A 20,699-nucleotide genomic window follows, 5' to 3' on the forward strand; every position below is an offset into this window, starting at 1 on the left:
TAACTTATATTCCAACATATTAACACATTAAAACATTCAACTTTTGACCAATTAAGCAATGAACCTTGGTTACTTAACTGCATATTTTAGTGTAGACTGAACCAAACGTAAAAATATTCAAGTCTGCGCAACATTTAGTTTTAATAGTTGCGCAAACAATTTGCGCTGAAAGATTTTTGGCCAAAAATTAACACTGTGCATAGTTGATTTAAAGAAGAGTACTTCAACAATTCTATGAACTAATTAAGATGGTAAAGAAAAAGCTGATAAAGTTAAAATAAAAAAGAGTTTAAGAAGACTTGGATTGCTAGTGGTGTTTTTGCTACGGTAATGAACAATTACCAAAGAAATTTTTGCTTGTAGTTTAAATTTACGTAGAAAACAATTTAAAAAAACAAATTCATATAAATATAAATTTCTTTAAGATATTTTTATTTACAACAAACAGAACAAAATATATGAAAAACAAAAAACGTTTTTTAAAAAAAAACGAAAACACCTGAATATTAAAAAACGTTGTTATTGAGTAACTTTTTAATTCTCTTAAATATTGCAGCAAATTTATTTTTTAGCTAAAAAAAAAAAATTCGATGTATACATAGTTTTTTTTTAAATAAATAAAAAAAAAAAATTAATAAAATACAGAAAAAATAGGTACAACATTCCATCTATACTGGTTAAGTAAAGAAATAAACTTTCTTATTCTCTATACTTTGCACTCTGCGTTGAATTATTTTAAATTTAACTGTGCTCTCAAACTTTTTTTAATATATATTTTATATACAATGCACATTATATCATTTGTATGTTCAAGTTTTGTGGATTTATTCCCATACTATTGGAAATTTGGTCACCCTAGGTTGAGAAGCTAGTATATTTCGTTGCAGCTGCTCATAAATGATCGTTGGTGGAGGATTCTCTCTGAGTTCTGGATCACTGTAATCTGTGTTTACATAGTACCCAACGCGAATAAACTCAGCGCCTTTGTAAGAACATGTCAGCAATATGACTGTCACACCGCAAATATCTGATTGGGGAATTAAATCAGGATTCGGCGGATCAGCCTAAAATTAAATATGTAATAAAGTTAATAAAATTTATTATGCAACAAGTAAAATACGTCAAAAAGAGTTAACATAAATAATTAAAATCGGAAAAAATGTAAACATTTATAAAATAAAATACATAAAATAAGTAAATAAATAAAACAATAAATTAATAAACAATAAAACAAGTAAAACAATAAAGTAAACAAGAAAAAAGCGCAGAAAAGAATTCAAAAAATAATAAATACAAAAGGTTAAAAGTAAAAAATTATAAAAATAACTGTTGGTAATAATTGAGAGAACACAAGATTATTTGATGCCAGACTACTATTACTGCAATATTTTGAAAAAATGTAAGCTTTTTCATGTTGAGGTTTTTCACATAAGATTTTTAAATCATATGAAGATGCTTTTGTATAACTTTACAACAAATTATAATGTAAATAAAAAGAACAACTAATTAATTCAATGAGTATAGAATTAACAAAAAATAGTTTTGAATTTCAAGAACTACAAGCTATAATTTATGAACTAATGTGGTGCACAAATTGCATCAACAACTGTAATACTTATAACTTCAATAAAAAGTTATAAGTAGGGACATGCGTAAAACAAAAAGATATAATTAGCAACAGACTTTAAACTTAGGTAAGTTTATGCATATATCAAGAATGCTTCCTAAAAAATTAAACTGATTACAGAGCATGTAATCAATATAATTTTTTTTACAACAAATAAACCCTAAAACCTGACTGCTCTCCATCCTTAAATGCGAGGGCAATATTATTTGAGTGCTCAAGATTTATAACTATTTAGAGTTTATAAGCTCTTCATTTTGGGGAGGCTAAACATTAAAATATTATTAGACAAAATTTAAAATATCAATAAAAATAAACTTGTTTTAGTATAGTTAGAGTATGAAAACTCAATAAATATTTTATGTTATACAGTGGTTTTCATAAATTTAGACGCACTCATTTTTTTTTACATATATGTAAGAAAATACTCAAAATAAAAATAAAATAAAAGTGCTACCGCTATGTTTGATATATAATTTAATAGAGGAAGTGAAACTCTATTACAGAGTACCTTCATTTTTTTTTACAGGATGTTTATTACTCATTCTATATCAATTAACACAAAAAAGTTAATTGATAAGCTTGATTTTATTTTATTCATAAATTTAGACGCACAATCAACTTTTCTCCCATATTTCTCATTAATAGACCTAAATTAATTGATTTTGTCAAAAAACCTTATAACCTTTTTTAGAGCTATTAGAGCTAATCCAAGAAATACAATGCGAAATACATCTCAAAGCACAGTCCGCCGAATACTTATCAAATACAAGATTGGTGTCTACTCTGCTTTGAAGAAACCGCTCCTGCGTCCATATGATAAACAAAGGAGACTAAAATGGTGTCATGAAAGAAGGTATTGGACAATAAAATAATGGAAAAACATGTGCAGTGGTAAGAGCAACTTTGAGCTTATCAATTGCAAATCTAACATAACAGTCAAAAGAATGGCTCACGAAAAGTATTACGCCAGGTACATTAGACCGACTGTACAAAGTGGAGGAGGCTCGATAGGAATCTGGTCATGCTTCAATTACAAAAGTGTTGGTATGTGCCAAACATACACCGGAAGAATCATAATATCAAGACAATACCATGGCCTCCATACTCATCTGATTTGAACCCGATTGAAAACATTTGGGCTTGGATTGACCGTGAATTGGCAAAGGTTCAAATTTCCACACTTGGCCAGCTGAAGGATGTCCTTAAGGAGACCTGGTATAGGGTCCCAGAAGCGATGTGCAAAAATCTTGTTGAGTCTATGCCTAGAAGAGTTCTTAGTTGTATTAAAGCAAAAGGCGGGTACACAAAATATTGATTGGTTCATAAATTATGCCTCCTAATTCATTGTGCGTCTAAATTTACGAATAATTTTTTTTGTCTTATTTTTTTAATACCATGTAGTTGTACCTAATTATTACTTAGTATTTGTAATTTTTTTGTAAATTTTTTTTAAATTTTGTATTCTGCATGTATTTATTTAATAAATAGAAAAAAAACTAAACCGAAATCTTTTTTGTTGTTGTTTTATCGTTAAAAAACTAAAAACTTCTATTCTCAAATATGAGTGCGTCTAAATTTATGAAAACCACTGTATGCCCTTACCTTCATAAAAAGTGGTTTCTTTCATATTCAAGAAAAAAATGATCATATAAGAAACTAGTTTATGAGATTTAATTAACCCACCTGTGAACATCCTCTGATGATAAAAATTCATACTTTTAACAGTAACTTCTTTTTTGTTCTCAGGCATCCTGAGAACAAAAAAGAAGTTACTGTTAAAAGTTAAGTTATGAAGAACCTAAAATTACTGCTTTCACCAATTGCAAAAAATTATTACAGTGTTTATAATTTCTTGAAAATTTGAAACTGGCGATAAAAAGGCTGGTGAAAACTTGGTTATTATTAAAAAATCTTTAAATTTGTAATCAACATTAAGAGAGCATTAAGTACTAATCTTCCTATAGTGAAAGTGTTAACAGGTGAAGGAGGAGATTCTATGAAAATATGTGTTAAAATCTTTGAACAAGATGAACTTAAAGTCAACAGAATAAAAAAAGAGAGAAGTAAACGCAGGAAATCAGAAAGTTACATGTAGTCTGGTGGGCAATGTATGCAGTTGTATAATGATATTGCTAAAGATGTTTCTGAAACTTATGATAAAACAAACTCTAGATATTCCCCAGCTAGATACACTGGTTTTTCATATTGCAAGGGATTTAAAGTTGGCTAATATGATTGCTTATCAACCATGGTGGCATCCATGCATATTTATATCGTGAAAGTAATGACCGTAAAACCAGAAACTCTAAGTTTGTGTGTGTGTGTGTGTGTGTATATATATATATATATCCTTATATCATAGTCGAAAGAGACTTTTATGATAAAAAAAGTCTCTATCAACAACATTTAAGCGACTTTAACTATTAAGTAATATTTTAATGTTGTCTTGTCTCTTTTATCGTTTTTTTTTAAAAACCGCCATTATAATGACTAGAAAGTTTTTTTAATTAATAGTGCTTTTATTTTTTTTAAACATATTTTTAAAACATGCACAGAGTGTTGCTACATCAACTATCTTATAGCCTTCAGCTACAAGGAAGTGCAGCTACAACGAACAAAGGTTTGGTTTTGTCAAGAAATCTATTATTGAAAAAAAAAAAAAACTTTTATCAAATTTTTAAAGGTTTTCTGGTCTGGTTTATAAATGTTCTCTTTAGAACTACAGTTTATGGAAGATACTTATTAACTCCCATGCAAGACTATACATACACACACAAAAGTTTTTATTTAAGAGCTTTAAATTTTTTAAATTTTCTATAAAATTACAATTATTTTGAGACCCAACTTGATAAACTTTTGGAGAGAAATATTTTTGGTAATATTGCACCCACCATGTTGTCAGGTATCTTGGTGTGGGAACTTTTTTTAATTGAACAAAATAAATGTGATTTTCTCAATCAGTATTAAAATGTTCTTTTATTCTTACTACAGACCGAAAAAAATTTTTTTTGTCATAACCCTAATATATACAAATATATAAAACCGGTGTGTGCTTTGGTAATGTTCTCAAGAACCTAGTTTTTATTTTATTTATGAGAGTTTAACAGAGTAAACTATAACAAGATAACTGTTTCAAGTATTGCCTTGATTCCAGCATCAAGCATTCTATAGTCAGATTGAAAAACTCTTATAACTTACGCATAACATTAAAAATTCACATTATGTTGGCCCACAGTTTATTTTGTGAAAAAAAAATTACAGCCAAAATTTGCAGAACAAGCTGGAAAAATCATTTGCTCCAAATTTAAACCAACTTGGACATGATATAAAAGAGCTTTAAGTCACAGGGATCATGAAAACACTTTCCAACATTTTATCAAGATAAAGATAAGTATAGTCTTTAAAAATCTTAAAGTAAGGAACACTGACCATGATAAACAAAGCTTCTTGCAGGCTCTACCACTACTGCATTCAGTTTGTATAGTGGAGTAATTCAGTTTGTATTGTGGAGTAATTTAGTAAATTAGTAATGAAGTTCTAAAGAAATATTGAAAATTCTTTAAATGATAACTTTAATTTTCTTGCAGTCAGAAACTTGACAAAAAGAATAAAGATAAAATATTTTCTAAAAGGAAAAGAACCAACCCCAACCCCCATCCACTCTGAAAAGCTTAAAGTTATTTTAAAGTTTTTCTCTCACCCTTTCTTCCTCTACCTCTTCTCTTTGCATAAAAATGCATTCCAGGATTTTAAAAAGGTCTAATTTTTATTTTTCAAAATAAATATCTAAATAAAATTTTTTTTTTTTTGATTGGACAAAGTTCAAAATTTGGCTGTAAACACATCAAAACATTTATTTCATATTTTATATATCAATGTAAAGTTGAAATGCTTTTAAACCAAAGTCTGTTAGATGTTTTTTATCTGAAAGGGTAATATGTTTATTATCAATTGCTCGTCAACCCACAGAGTTTGCCTTTTCAGATGAGCAATATGATTAAGGTATTAAGGTTAATTTTTATTAAATAAAAATACACTTTTAAAGAATAAAAACCCACAACCAAAAATTTGGGTAAAAAAACTCACAATCAAATATTAGCATTTGAAAATTTTTTTAATTTTAAAATGCTAATTTTTGATAACTCAAAAACTTGTGTTACATAATTGGTGAATGATAAAAACATATAGCAAAATTTTTGTTATTTAATCTGCAATGTGCACACAAAATGTAAATCTCAAACTGTATTTTTCAGCTAATGTATGACACCACACTTTGGTTTCTAATTAAAAATTTTATTAATTTAATTTTGAAAGTTAAATTAATAAAATTTAAAAATTTTATTAATTGGTTACTTTAAAAGTTTATTTATCATTATTTTATACTTTATTTTTTATATTTATATGTTGTTATGTTTACTTATAGCATAAAAAAAATTAGTATTCTAGCTATTTTGGTCTAACTAAAAATTGTTATTTACATTTTTATACTTACTTTTTTTTCTTAAAATTTTTTGAATCTTATTCTATTGAAAAATGTTTTATTTTACCCAGTCTAAGATACACTAAGAACTAAGAATATAATTGAAGAAATTATGAGCAATAGGAGAAAAGTGGTATAAAACAGACACGGATCGGAAAAAGGACAAATCTAAAATAAAAATGAAGCCACATCATTGCCGACTTTGAAATGACAGAAGTGTTAAGTTAGGTGCAAATGGAGATGCGTTGTAGTTGCCATAAAAAAAAAATATTGTTGATTCTATATTTTTTTATCTTAAAAAAGATTTTGATTGTCCTTTTCAAAACATGTCTTTTTCATACCTCTTTTCCCCTCCTAAGAGAGAAGTAATAACTAAAAAAAATTTTGTGTTTCTATTACATAACCCTTGTGACAGGTACTTAAAGATCTTTGTAACAACATTATTTTATTTTACTTCAGCTATCTAACTCTGAATTTCATAGAAAATTAATTTACAAAAAAATGTTAACTTTATAAAACATGCAACAGAAATTAATTAAAGAGTCAAACTGGTATTTGCAAGCCATAAAATATTTTGTGGGGCAATCAAGCACTCCAATCTATATGATTTTGCAAGTTGCTCAGGCTAGAATATACAAAGGAAACTAAAGAACATGTTCTGAAAGAAAAATATAATATAAACCAGCAAATTTAAAAGCTGAGTGACTTTGAAATGACATTACCTGATTTTATAGTTTTAAATATTAATTATAAGCAATATATGATGCTTATAGATGGTAAAATCCTGAACATTTTAACAAATACTAAACCAAGCCAAGTCTGCCCTAATTGCAGAGCTACCCCTCCTAAATTTTTTACCTGCCTGCAATGATTGATAAGGTGCTGATACATGCTAAACATCGAAAACTTTGGGGAAGAAGCCCCTGAAGCAAGGAATAAATTTTATAAGTGAGATAGAGAAATCCATGTAAGGAAAATTAGCCTGTTAATGAAGATATTTTTAATAGATCAATGGATACCTCTAATCCAGTATTTCTAGCATAATCTTGAAGTATCACCTAAAGCAGCAACAAAACTTAACCTTACGTTCAGAAGTTATTACAGTGTTACCACTGCCACAAGTATTTATAGCTTTGCCAACATCTGCAATAAATATTGTAGCCAGCTCAGAAGACAAAGATGAAGATGATTTTGGTTAAGAAACTGGACCATTAGACTATTTTGAAATTGATTCAGAATAAAATAGTGTAAGTTTTCTGGATAACTGTAAATTTACTGTTTTGTATTACACAGGTAGTATAACTTTGTATTTCACAAAATTTTATTTTATTTTTCATAATATTTCTTAACTTTCAATCCTTGTGAAATAAAGTCTGTATGTTCTTTACTTTGCAAGTAGTTAGATATATAACACTGTTTCTAGGGAGAAATAGTTTTCATAGTAACCACATTATGGGCAAATATTGTTTAAATCAAAAAATATTTTTTTATATTCTTAAAAACACTGAAATAAACTTTGAAACACTAAAAATTTAGATCTATCTAAAAAAGTACACAATATTGAATTAAAACTATTTTATTGAAAAAACAAAAATCTGCAATGAAATATTCTAAACAGTATGGAAAGAAACTACAACTTCACTTGACTAACATACAATAAACTGAATAACATGACACAGACTTTGATTGCATAACTCGGCTCCCTAAAATCTAGATATGCCTGCAGCTAGTCTAAGCAAACTTGTCTGCTGTACTTTTTCACTCTTGAAATTTAAAGACAAGTCTTTTTCCTGTGTTCCTTTTAACTAAACAAATATGAACATGTGACAATACTTTAAAAAAAAAGTTTGTGTTCTAATTGTATTCAAAAATCTTGATCCAACACTGTCTGATCTAAACAGGTTTTGATTGGACATTTTGTCCAATAACTTTAAAAATTTTTCACTTTAAAAAAAATTAAATTGACCCTTGAAGTATATATATATATATATATATGTAGTATATATATATATATATATATATATATATATATCTATATATATATATATATATATAATATTATACTAAAAGTTATTAAAAAAAAAAAATTAGCCATACTGTGTTCAGAAATTGAATTGACATAACCATGTGTTGAATTTAATGATATAATTAATAAAGAATTTTCAAAAAACCCTAGATAAAGTACAAATTAATACCTGAAAAACAAACATGTGTTTTCCTGCTTGAATATCACCAACAAGTACGGTATCAAGAACTTGATCATATTCTGGATTTTCTGCAGCGCCAACATACACCAACTTCCACTCTAAATCTATCATAAATTTATTATCATAAATTACATAAATTTATTTAATTTATCATTTGTGATTTAGTTTCAGAACAATTAATTTATTTAGTTTATAACATATATATATATATATATATATATATATATATATATATATATATATATATATATATATATATATATATATATATATATATATATATTTATGTTTAACAATTTATTAAAAACTTTTATTGAAATCTCCTCTTATACTAAACCATACTTTTACATAAAACTGTACTGATATAAATATTTAGAGCAGTGATTCTTAACTAGAGTTTATACAAAAATCAACTTTTTGAAAAACAAGTTTTCAACTTTAAAAGTACAAAAAATCCATGATTAAATGGTTTCCGAATTATTTGCTTGAAAAAAAAAAACTGAATAGGGAGAAATATTTTATTCAATTTATATGAAACCACAAAAATCAAAACTAGTGAATCCATTTTTTTGTAAAAAACTGAATTACGGATTTTCGGAATTACAGGAGATGAAATCCGGAATTCCGGTTTAATTCCGGAATTATTATAGAAGAATTTAAAAAATATAAAGAAAAGAAAGTACATTATTTTTTAACATAAATGTATTTAGTTCAAAACAATAAAATTAAAACAAATTACAAAATAAGGAAATATTTCATATTAAAATATTTTTGAACTACGTAAATAAAATTGCAAAATGAAAGTTCAATTTTCATTTTGATTTTTGAAAAATCTTCTTAAAAAGCACAAAGTATCCAATGTTTTGTCGTTGAGCCTTGATCGAATTTTTGTTGAAAATGCTCCTGCAGCGGAAAAAGCGCGCTCTGACTCCACACTAGTTGGTGGAATTGTTAATAAACTTTTGTAAAGATCTTCCAAAAGCATTCCGCAGGATCCCCCTTCATCCCAAAATTTAATTTCACTGCGAATTTCGGAATGAATCGATGATTTTTGTAGAACTTTTGACCGTGATTCCGAGAGTGATTCCTTTATCTTTTGCTGAAGAATTTCCTGCAAGGATAACTGAGTTTCCAATGATTCGATAGGTTTATCGTCATCCATTTTAGTAGACTCAGATACTGTCGGGTCTATTTCTAATGCTACTTCACCACTAAGTCTTTGGATTAGGGATATGATAATTTTGGTTATTTCAGTTTTCGAGCGACGCAAAATGTTCTTGTGAATTTTGGTTTTACCCCCATTATGCAAATATTGAAGAACATCGGATACCACAGTTCTTCTTCGATTAATTTGAACTTTAAACTCTTTTTTCATTTCACGGCCAATTTCTTCATTCTCATCAAAATTTTCTTACACAAACGTAAATGTTGCATCCGCAGAAAGTAAATTTCCATCAGCACGGCATAACGCGTCTACGGCTAATTTTATAGGCTTCAAATTTCTAGAAACTGTAGATATTATATTCCATTCTGAATCATTCAAAAATGTATCCGCTTTGATATCAATTATTGCCTTTTTTATTGAATTTTTCAAAAGATTAAAACGTTCTAACATGGACATCAGGCTACTCCATCTAGTCTTCGAATCAAGCAATAGCTGCAATTTCTTTCCATGATCTTCCTTCACATGTTTTTGCAACACTTCATTTTTTAAAGGGGAACGTCGAAACATTCGAACAATTACCGGAACTTTCATGATAACATTTCGCAACGTAAACTTTTCAGTAATTTCTACATCACATTCATTTCTCGTCCCCACTTGCATTCCTTCATCATCACTTAAATCTTCTTCATCAGAGCCCAGATCTAGGACACTCTCATAATCATCTTCATCTACCTCTTTCTCTGTTTGTTTGTAGATCACATTTACAATTGCAATCTGAATTGCATGAGCAAAACACAAAATTTGTTCACATGGTAATAATCTACCCACTTTTTGTATCATAGAAGCACCATCAGTTACAATACACGAAATATCGTTCCTTATATTTAACTGAAATGATTCTAACTTGTCCTCTAACAATTTTACACAATTTTCAGCCGCAAATCGACCATTAATTTGAGAAAGACCCAAATTCCAGATATTTTTGGACCCATGAACGTTAACATTCATATAACGTCTATTTCGAGAGGACGTCCACTCGTCTAATGTTAGACTAAAGCATAATTCTTTTTTAATTGATTAATTTCAGCAATTTGCAATTGTTTAATTTTTTTAGTATAATCCATCACGACTTTCTGTATGCTGGTGGGTGATTTTGGAATATCACCGAATCCACGCATTGTTAAACATTTTCTTAAATCGTTTGACGTACAAAAAACACGAAACGGTAAACCATCAGAAGCAATCATTCTAGCTACTACAGCAGGAAAAGTTTCATCTTTTTTTGACTTGAAAAAATCAATGATCGTGTTCGTTTTTCTGGTTGTGCTCACAACACTATCGTTACTGTCAGATGTAGAAGCTGTTGTATTTTCATCAAACTTTCGCTTGTTCAAAACTGTGTTGTGTTTAGAACGAAGATGTGTGTGCATGGGAGTTGTACATCCACCCAATATCTTTAAAACTTGCTTGCATTGCATGCATTTCGCCACCTGATTTGTTTTCCCTCGTAGAAAATATTTCCACACTGAATTTGATGAGCTTTCTTTTGAAATGTCCATAAAAGTTTCTTCAGATTTATCTACCATACTTGGGTTGGGATTTAAAACAATAACAATGTAAGTCTACAAAATTTTTGAAACATAAAATTAATATAATGACTTACTTTGTCTGCTCTGCATACAATTTAATTTCTTAATGTTAATATTTCATTTAAAAAAAAAAATTTAATGCACTTGCAGTAGCCTAAGCCTACTAAAATTTAAATTTTTTGAATTTATAACAGTGAAAGTACACAATGCTGCCATCTATAGTAAAAGTTCTTCTAAATTTGAAATTCTAAAAATTTCAAAAAAAAACTTTTGTTTTGTTTTTATTTTATGTATTTATTCCGTTTTAAAAATTTTAATTTTTATTACTAAAAACTGTTGTATTATACTACTGAGGATGACGACTTTGTCGTTGAAAAACGTTTTTAGTAATAAAAATTAAAATTTTTAGAACGGAAGAAATACATAATATAAAAACAAAACAAAAGTTTTTTTTGAAATTTTTATAAAAACAGTTCTAAATAACTTCAAAAATAAAATAAGAATTAAATAATCGAAATTCTAAATTCGAAAAATCCGGAATTTGCGTTTTTGAATTCCGGATTTTTAAAAATTCAAAATATGACGGAATTTCGGAATTCCGAAATCCGGATTTGGATTCACTAATCAAAACCAATATTAAAGTCAAAATGTACAAAAATGAATTACACATAATCCACACCAAACAAAGAAAACTTTTAAATGCAAAAAGTTCAAATTAGGAACAATATTTATACTTATTCCACTAATTTGAATTTTTCTTTAGGATAAGATTTAAAAAAATATGAAATGCCCACTGAACAGTGGCTATAGCCAAGGGCTGTATTTTTACCATTGGTTACCCTCAAAATTATATTGAATGAAAAACTATTATACAGTTTAAATAGTTTAGATCTGTTTGTTATTTGTTCTTGTATATACAATTCTTTAGTTGTTACAGCTTTTATATACATTAATTCTAGAATTCCACATTTAATCATCAACCAAACTATAGCGCAGTGATGATTGTAAAATTTAAAACTTTACAAAGTGGTAAAAATTTTCTAAAAGAGAAATGTTGTGCAATCATTACAATCATAAAACTAATACTTTGTACCAATAAAAATCTGAAAAAAAAATTGCAAATTGAAACATTTTCCAAACCCATTTTGGGCCCCCAAATTTGTGAGGCCCATTTATTCCTGTTAAAAGTATTTTTCTTTTTAAATCATTTAATAATATTAGCATAATCATATATCTCAGATTTGGCTGCACATTTTTGGAATTTTATAGCACACAAAATTGTCGCATCACAGTTGTTGAGAATCACTGATATAAAGTATATCAATAATCTTTTTATTGAAACATTAGATTTTAGGAAACCAGCAAATTAAGCCACTTTAGAAGTAAGATTATATAGAAGGATTATAAATATATATAAGAAACAAAAATGAAACCTTTTGGATCTTGTGGAAGTCTAACTATGGAATATTCAGAGAGATCAAAGTCAGAGCTTTTAAAAAGCAAAAATCACAAACACCATTTTAATTTAGAGAGTATCAAAGAGCAAATAAGACAAACATGTTTTCTTCTTGTGCTGGCGTTTCTATATTTTATAAAAACAAAAGTTGTGAAAATTTTATTAATGGCAAAAAAAAAAGAGTTCTGTATAGCAGTAACACTTTTACAAAGCTGTGACAGAAATGTAGAATAATTTAACAAAAATAATAAAAACAAATTCTAAAGTTTAAATAATTTGAAAGTTGTTTTTTTAAGTTGTTTTTTACAGACAGACATCAAATGAATGAATATGTTGTCATATCCAAATGTTTGCATCAAGCAATGTTTAACAAGCAAACCATATGCAAGTTTATGAAAAAGAGCATTCTGATACATATTGCCACAACGAATTTCTATAAAAATATGATCCTTAACTGACTAGTGAGAAAGAATAGAAGGAACTTATAAACTTTTTATGGTGATATGCCTAGTGATAAAAAAAACTCCATTCTGATCTGCAAAACAGGTTAATGCCAGGAACTGCATCCACTTGTAAAAAATTGCTTAAACTCTTTCGTAATATCATACTTAAATAAAACACATTTACAGGCATGGATAGGAATGGCATGCAATCGAACGCTATTGCTGGCCACGCAAATTTTTTTTTTTTATTGTCATGATGCTTGCATGCAGTAAATTCATTTACACATCGTCATGTTACACCCCTGATCATCACCCAGTGGGAAAAAGATAGCCAGATGACACAAGACATGTTTAAAACATGTATTACTACAAATTTTATGTCATAAACGCATCTTTTACCAATAGGTAGCTATTTGCTAGATAGTTCCTAGCTCATTTCCCACTGAGCATAATATTTGTGTTGGAGAAATTCTTTGTGGTTATTTACTTTACATTAAGTACTTTAATAACACATGTTTACTTAATTAATTAAGTAAACATGTGTTATTAAAGTACTTTAATAATGATTCTACCTAAATAAGTAGATTAATTACAAAGATTTTGCTCAAACACAAATATTATGGCAATCAGGGTTTGTAACATGACGACGTCTAAATTAATTTACAGGCATCATGATAATTATCTTATCACATTACATTATTATTCTACTTAAGCATGGTCTGATAAAAAATACCTTAATATCATGATGATGCAGTGCCATGTCTAGTGTGTTGGAGGCCCTTAAAAAAACTGTGGAAAGGAACAGGTATAAATGCATAAGCCACAAAAATAAAAACTTTGAGTTAATTCTATTTCCACATTCTATATAGTGAAATCTATCATCTATTAAAGTATTACACCAATTAAAAAATTTTTGTTCCTAAATATAGACAAAGAAAATATCAATTTCTGTTGATGTGCAACTAAGAGTTATTTAGTTTTTCGTTGTTTTCTCAAAATTAGTTTTCTTGGACTTAGCGGGTTTAACAAATGGGCTTCTCAAATATGTATGAAACTAAAACCATTGTCAAAAATAATATTATTGAGATAAAAAAAAAGGTATAAATATAACCTATTTAATATAATTTAAGTATGTTTATTAATTTTAGTTTATGTGATTAATATTTAATTATAATAACAACTGGTTTTAATTATTTGGTTTTAACTGTATTTTCAATATTATGCCAAAACTTTACAAAAAAAACATTTTGGAGGTTATACATCACAAAATACACTTAAAAAAAATACATATTGTATATATTTATAAATATATATAATAACTATATATAATAAATTTAGATAAATAATTTTTTATTTGATAATATTGTTGTTTATAAAAAAATTCAAAAATCATTTCTAATATCTAACATGTTAAAGTAAACCTGTAATATTAAAAATGACTAAATTTAAAATAATAAAAGGAAGCGAATATAAAAAAGGAAAACCGTTAATTGCTCCTTGAGAATAATTCAATAAAATAAATATTCAAGCTTAAAGTAAATGTCTAACAGGCTTGATAAACGGTTTGTATATAATTAAATATATATATATATATATATATATATATATATATATATATATATATATATATATATATATATATATATATATATATATATATGTATATATATATATATATATATATATATATATATATATATATATATATATATATACAGGGCTCGAATTAAGCGTATCGCGATTACTTTTCGCACCTTCGCGATTAGTTTTTTCTTAAAATTTGTTTTTTCGCAATCTTTCTTTTTTTCGTAATTTTTTATTTTTATTTTAGAAGATTGATACTCTATTCGCGAATATTTAGTGTTCTTTTACTGTATAAAACTGCAGTGACTTCTTTAACGATAATTTTTTTCTAAAGCGGAGCACAAAGTAAAAGAAAGAAAAATAAAAGATTTAGAAAATCAATTAGCAAAAATGTTCAAATGCAGGAAAAAGACCGATTGTTTAAGGAGGGAAAATTTATAAAAAACAAACGATTAAATACCTATTTGAATCAAGAAATAAAAGATTTTGATTGAAAAAAGAAATAAAAGTTAATTGATTGAAAAGCCACTTTCTTAACTCGAATTCTCAAGGGCTTTATTCCAATTTAGCTCATTTATTATGAACAAATTAAATGATATTTTTATAACTTTATTTTGCGAAGAATAGTGGAAAGCAATAAAAACTCTAAATAGTTATTAAAAAAAAACTTTAAAGTTTGTTAGTACACTTGCTAATTTTAAATTAATAACAATAAATGGATGCAAATAAGGACCACAGATTCAGGTTATCTACAGTTAAAAAGTGGAAAAAACATTTTAATTGCGAGTTAGAATACAATTTAAATGGAAATGAAGTTATAAGATTAAGATGCAATTTATGTAAACAATTTGAAAAACGGATAAGTCAAACAAAATTGTTTTCCATGACCTGGATCAAACCAGGAACAATATTAATAAAAAAAGATTCACTGGCATCGCACTTAAGCAGTGCGCAACATAAAGAGGCCACGCGAATTCATCAACAAACAACATTAGGTTCAGTTTCATTATCTAACCATGTTATTAATAATACTCCAATTGGGCGTGATTTACGCAAAATGGCCGTAAAAGGCGCTGACTCGTTACGAAAAAGTTTACTATTGCGTATTACTTGGCAAAACTTAAATCAAAAATCAAAAAAAGTATTAGATCATAAAAGATTCTATTATTTAGACACATTTTTTTCTTTCACTTTATTTTATTGAATGAAAAAAGTGAACGCTAACTTTTATTAAAAAATACATTGAATGAAAAAGCAATAGATAGAAATATCATGGGAATTTGATAAGGTTACTTAGATAAGAAAACTTACTTAATAAGAATTTAATTATCATTCTTGTTTGTGATTGTGCGGGTTTTCGTGAAAATTTTAAGTTTTAACATTTTATCACGATAATGTTTTCGTCATTTTTAATAGTTTTTTATAACTGTTTCAAATTTATAGATTGTTTTGTTAGAGTTTTAAATAATTTTTTTTACTTTTAAAAAACTTACAGAAAATTAAATATTCTAGTTGTTTTAAACAGTTTAAAATATGTAAATAAAATAGAAAATGAAATAATTAATTAAAAGAAGATTATATCAAGTTCATTGATTTTACAAAAGTACAGCCATTAGATTTAATGCAAAATAATAATAGTAATAATGTAAATTATAACTAAAGCTACTTTACAACCGCTGAACGTAAATGTTATGACATCTTATGCAAAAATGAGACTTATTATAAATGTTATTATAAATAAGTTAAAATAAATAATGCCCCCTCCCCTCCGGCGGGAGTGGAGGAGGGGTTATGAGCAACAACAAAATCGAGGTTAGATTTTTTTACATTAATTTGAGTCCTGATTGGAATCTCCTTAGTTTGAAAATCAATTAAATGCTAAAACACACTGAAATACAACCATAAAAAGTTTGATGCAGCTTACTCTTTATTCCTAACGACCACTGAATCCACTGAAACTATTGCAATAATTGCAAAATTTTTGAAAAAATCAAAAGGACAATATTTTGCATCAAGAAAGAGAAATTATTTTTTAATAAGCAGAGTTAGCCTTGTTAGAAAATGAAGAATATTTTACACAACTGACTCGTGTAATAATTCTGGCTAACACTTTATATACTTATTTTCATGCTGATGCTTGTTGTAAACAGTTTTTTATCTGTTATAACTTTTTGCCATTTATTTTTAAAAGTTAAAAGGAAATAAAAAAGCTAAAAATTAATATTTACAAAATGTATTTTGTTATCTTTTTAAAAGTGTTTACAAAGTTAATGTTAGCAAAATTTTTTAGCTTTAATTTTAAAAAATAATCCATTTTATAATCTTTTGAAATCGGACAGAAATTTCAATCTTTTTATTAAAACATTTTTTATATTTTGTATTTCATTTTATGCAATCTCATGGATGTCTTTTAATTAAACATTTCTATTAAAATTATAAAAGTAATCTTATTTAAATGTTTTTTAAAATGTAGTTCTTTGTCATACACATTGTCTTACATATTCTTCTAGATGAATAGCTTTATTTTTTATTGTTGATTGGTCACTAGTTAGTAGTTAGCTATCTGTCTGGCCAAATTGCTATCTTTATTGTTACGAATTATTGCTAGCTTATATAGCTAGCTAGTTGTTAACTTATCTGGCTAGCAATCCTCGTGGCCAAATCGCTGTCTTTATTGTTACAAGTTGTTGTTTGCTAGTTACTAGCTTATATAGCTAGCTAGTCTTTAACTTATCTGGCTAGCGATCATCATGGTCAAATTGCTGTCTTTATTCTTACAAGTTGTTATTAGCTAGTCACTAGCTTTTTAGCTAGCTAGTTGCTGCTTACATAGCTAGGTAGTCGCTAGCTTACATAGATAGCTAGTTGCTAGCTTAGATAGCTAGCTAGTTACTTGCTTATAAAGCTTGACTGATACTTGATAAACTTAATGCCATATTTAGGTTTTTGCTTGAAAGGCAATGAGAGACTGCCATAAGATATGTATCTAAGATTATAGCTATAAATATCCTTTGTGAATATAAAATAGTTATTGAAGTTGCTGGTTATGCTATTGTGGATCATGTCCTATACAAATATACAATTTGACAAGTAGATGAGCTCATCAAACTTCAAAATTTTAGGAAGACTATATGGTATGTCAAAACTATTAGGCTGAAAATGAATTATTCTTAATGATTTAATTTGAAGGTTTATAAAGGTTTTTTTGTGAATGTATAAAATTTGTCAACATATCTGACAGCCATACATAAGGGTTTCATAATTGATAATTGCCTTATTTTGGTAAGCATTTCAAGCTTGATTTTATTTGTTGGATGAACAGAAGATTTTTATTCAACAATATGCTTAAATACTTTATTTCATTAACAATATTTCGTTTTTGACCACAGATTATAAAAATTAACTTTAAATATTATTAATATTATTATAAACATTAAGTTAAAATGTTTCAAGATCAGCTGAGTTCATTACATAATATGGCAAAAATACTTTTGGTTTATATTACTTTACATATTATTCATTTGATTTTTAATCATATTTATTCATTTTTCAAAATACCTTTTGCATCTGTGTTACTGTTAATACATTTATTTCTTTATAAACAAGATATCTAAAAAAGGTCTTTTAACCACTCAAACCTACAACACTAATGTTCACAGCAAACTTTTGCTGATGAAAGCCTTCAATTTTTGTTGTAAGAAGTGGAATTCTTTGCAAAATCAATTACCCTATATTTCATTCTATGCTTTAAATAAAATTGCACTTAAAACAAAACTTTTTTTTTTCTTCTTGAGTTTATATGTTGATAATAATATGCTATGATGACTTCAAATATATTTTATCTTTATAAACATGACTTTTGGAATCCTGTGGATAGAAATGATGCATGTATTATTTATAGGTAAATGGTTTAATACCTAAACTTTTTTTTTTATAAACTGAAACTATTTTTATTACTTTCTATTAATTTAATAGTATAAAAACATAAAAGATCAAATTAATATTAAAAAAAATTCCTTTTTTAAATGAGTTTTTTATACACTTTTTCTTTTTTTATTTTAATTTTTGCTTATTTGCTTGGGTTTACTTTTATTCTTTTTTGTTGTATTTTATTTTTATTTTGTCATCATTTGTGTATAGAAATAGCAATTAGAAATATATTAACTTTATAATGTTTTTTTTCAAGTTACTCCAAAATTTATGTTTTAATTCCAAAAATTATAACTAAATACATTTATTTAACATTTTTGAATATACATTTAATTACACTTTAATTAAGTGTTGGTGAGTTGTTGTTTTTTTAAAAAAAAAAAAGATTAAGAAATAACTTTCAACTTCTTCAATATTGCATAATCGTCTCTATTTTTTACTTCTTCAGAACTGAAAATGAAATAAACTTACCACTACTAATATCCAAACATTCAAATGTTATTTGAAATTGAAAAGGTTCAAAGAATTTACATGGATTATTAAGAACTCCAACATCTGTCACCCGTACACGAGCAGCCATCACTTCTCGAAAACTCTATATAGAAATTAGGCTAATAACTCTAAAAACGCATATAAACAGACTCTATGTTACACTACTTTTTGAGATGAATTATTCCTTACGCTGATTTTAAGTTGTCCTGTTTTGTTTTGTTTGATAAAAAAAAGTTCGAACCGCTTAAAATCGAGCGGGAATACTCATCTTTTTTTAAAGAAATCTTGGTGCGCATATTTTATATTTAAATTAATTTATTCTAATTATTTCTTTTTGTCTCAAAACTAGACATTTATAACAATAGAACGGTTGTCATTAAACCTTTTCTTTAAAGCTTCAACTTGCGCTAATTGGACGAAAAAAGTAAAAATATACTTATAAAATGAAATTAAGTTTAAATTTTACATATCAGTGCTGGCACTGAAAATACATAGGCTTTTTTTGTGAGAACTGTTTGATCTCAACAGTTCTAAAAGTTTCAAGAAATATTGTGAAATCTCCATAAAAATAAAACCCTCAGTAGCAAAAAATTGTCAAATTGATAATGCACGTATTGCGGTAAGTTTTGTTTTAGAGAGAATTTCGATAATCATGAGCGAGATCTCGTCTCGTTCTCGTTTCTCGTGAGAAATGGGACTTCTCGTGAGAAACGAGAAATAGAAAATTCTCGCGAGAAGTAGAACGAGACTTAAATATTATGTTATTTTCCAAGTTAAAAATTATTATAATTTACAAAACGCTTAAATAATTTGTTTTTTTAATTAATATTTTGACTCCGTGATTTTAATAAATCTAATTAAAAATTTAATTTGTTTTTGACAAAAACAAATTAAATTTTTAATTCAATTTTTTTTTTAAATCTAATTAAAAAATTTTAATTAGATTTTAAATATTTTTAATTAGACTTTACAAAAACTTTTTGTATAAACTGGTGCACTTTTAATTAGATTTTAAATATTTTTAATTAGACAATACAAAAACTTTTTGTATAAAATGGTGCACTTTCGACTTAATTTCATTAGTTTACCAGTGGAATTCAACTTGACACATATTGTTCATATTGAAAAGAAATATTCTTGCCTCATTTCAACGATCAAAAATGTCACCAAGAAAAAACAAAATCTGGAGATATTTTCAAAAAACAAGTGACGGTGCTGAATACAAGGCGTGCAAAAAGTCTTTGAAAACAAAAGATGGAAACACAAGCGGACTTCATCGTCACCTCGAAAAAAAACACAGCCAAGATTACGTTGAGTATTCTGAAAAAACTGACGACTCTCTTCTTCCTCCTCCTAAGAAGAAACAACGAACCATGGTCAAAATGCTTGAAACAAAGTCCAAATATGACAAAAACAATTTTATTCAAAAACAGTTTGACTCTGCAATGCTGGATTACTTTTGCACTGATCTGGCATCCTTTTCAGCAGTCGAAGGAAGAGGTTTCAAGAAATTGTTTGACATTGCAAACCCTAAACTGAGCCTTCATCACAGAATAACATATTCAAGAAAGCTTTCAATTCGGTCAAGAGAAGTTCAAGCTGGAATGAAGAGTATAATAACGGAGATTACGCCAAATCTAAAAAGTGCTGCATTTGCTTCTGACCTTTGGACTTCTAGAGCTCAGGACAGCTACATCTCTTGGACTCTTCATGCTATTGACGAAAA

General features: G+C 27.1%; 1 protein-coding gene across 4 annotated transcripts; it reads right to left on the reverse strand.

Annotated features, from left to right (window-relative positions):
- Positions 1-399: 399 nt before the first annotated feature.
- LOC100215770 (histone chaperone asf1b) lies at positions 400-19,262 on the reverse strand. 4 transcript variants are annotated; one of them, XM_065801469.1, is made up of 4 exons: positions 19,163-19,262; positions 18,953-19,076; positions 8,303-8,412; positions 400-1,064 (listed from the first exon to the last, which is right to left on the reverse strand). In XM_065801469.1, the coding sequence occupies exons 2-4, from the start codon at positions 19,059-19,061 to the stop codon at positions 825-827; spliced, it is 459 nt and encodes a 152-aa protein (XP_065657541.1). In that variant the 5' UTR covers positions 19,062-19,076; positions 19,163-19,262; the 3' UTR covers positions 400-824. The 4 variants fall into 4 exon arrangements, with proteins under 4 accessions (XP_065657541.1, XP_065657540.1, XP_065657542.1 ...); XM_065801468.1 differs by having other exon boundaries at positions 8,303-8,418; XM_065801470.1 differs by having other exon boundaries at positions 8,303-8,418; positions 19,013-19,076; positions 19,163-19,255.
- Between the last annotated feature and the right edge of the window lie 1,437 nt (positions 19,263-20,699).

This window comes from Hydra vulgaris, chromosome 07 (genome assembly GCF_038396675.1).
Source record: "Hydra vulgaris chromosome 07, alternate assembly HydraT2T_AEP".
Lineage (NCBI taxonomy): Eukaryota > Metazoa > Cnidaria > Hydrozoa > Anthoathecata > Hydridae > Hydra > Hydra vulgaris.

Coding starts and splice junctions, on each gene's coding strand:
- LOC100215770 (XM_065801468.1), bottom strand. CDS start 19,061: ATGGCTGCTCGTGTACGGGTGACAGATGTTGGAGTTCTTAATAATCCA. Junction 8,419..18,952: donor ATGTTTGGATATTAGTAGTG/GTAAGTTTATTT, acceptor AATTTATGATAG/ATTTAGAGTGGAAGTTGGTG. Junction 1,065..8,302: donor AACACATGTTTGTTTTTCAG/GTATTAATTTGT, acceptor ATTTAATTTTAG/GCTGATCCGCCGAATCCTGA.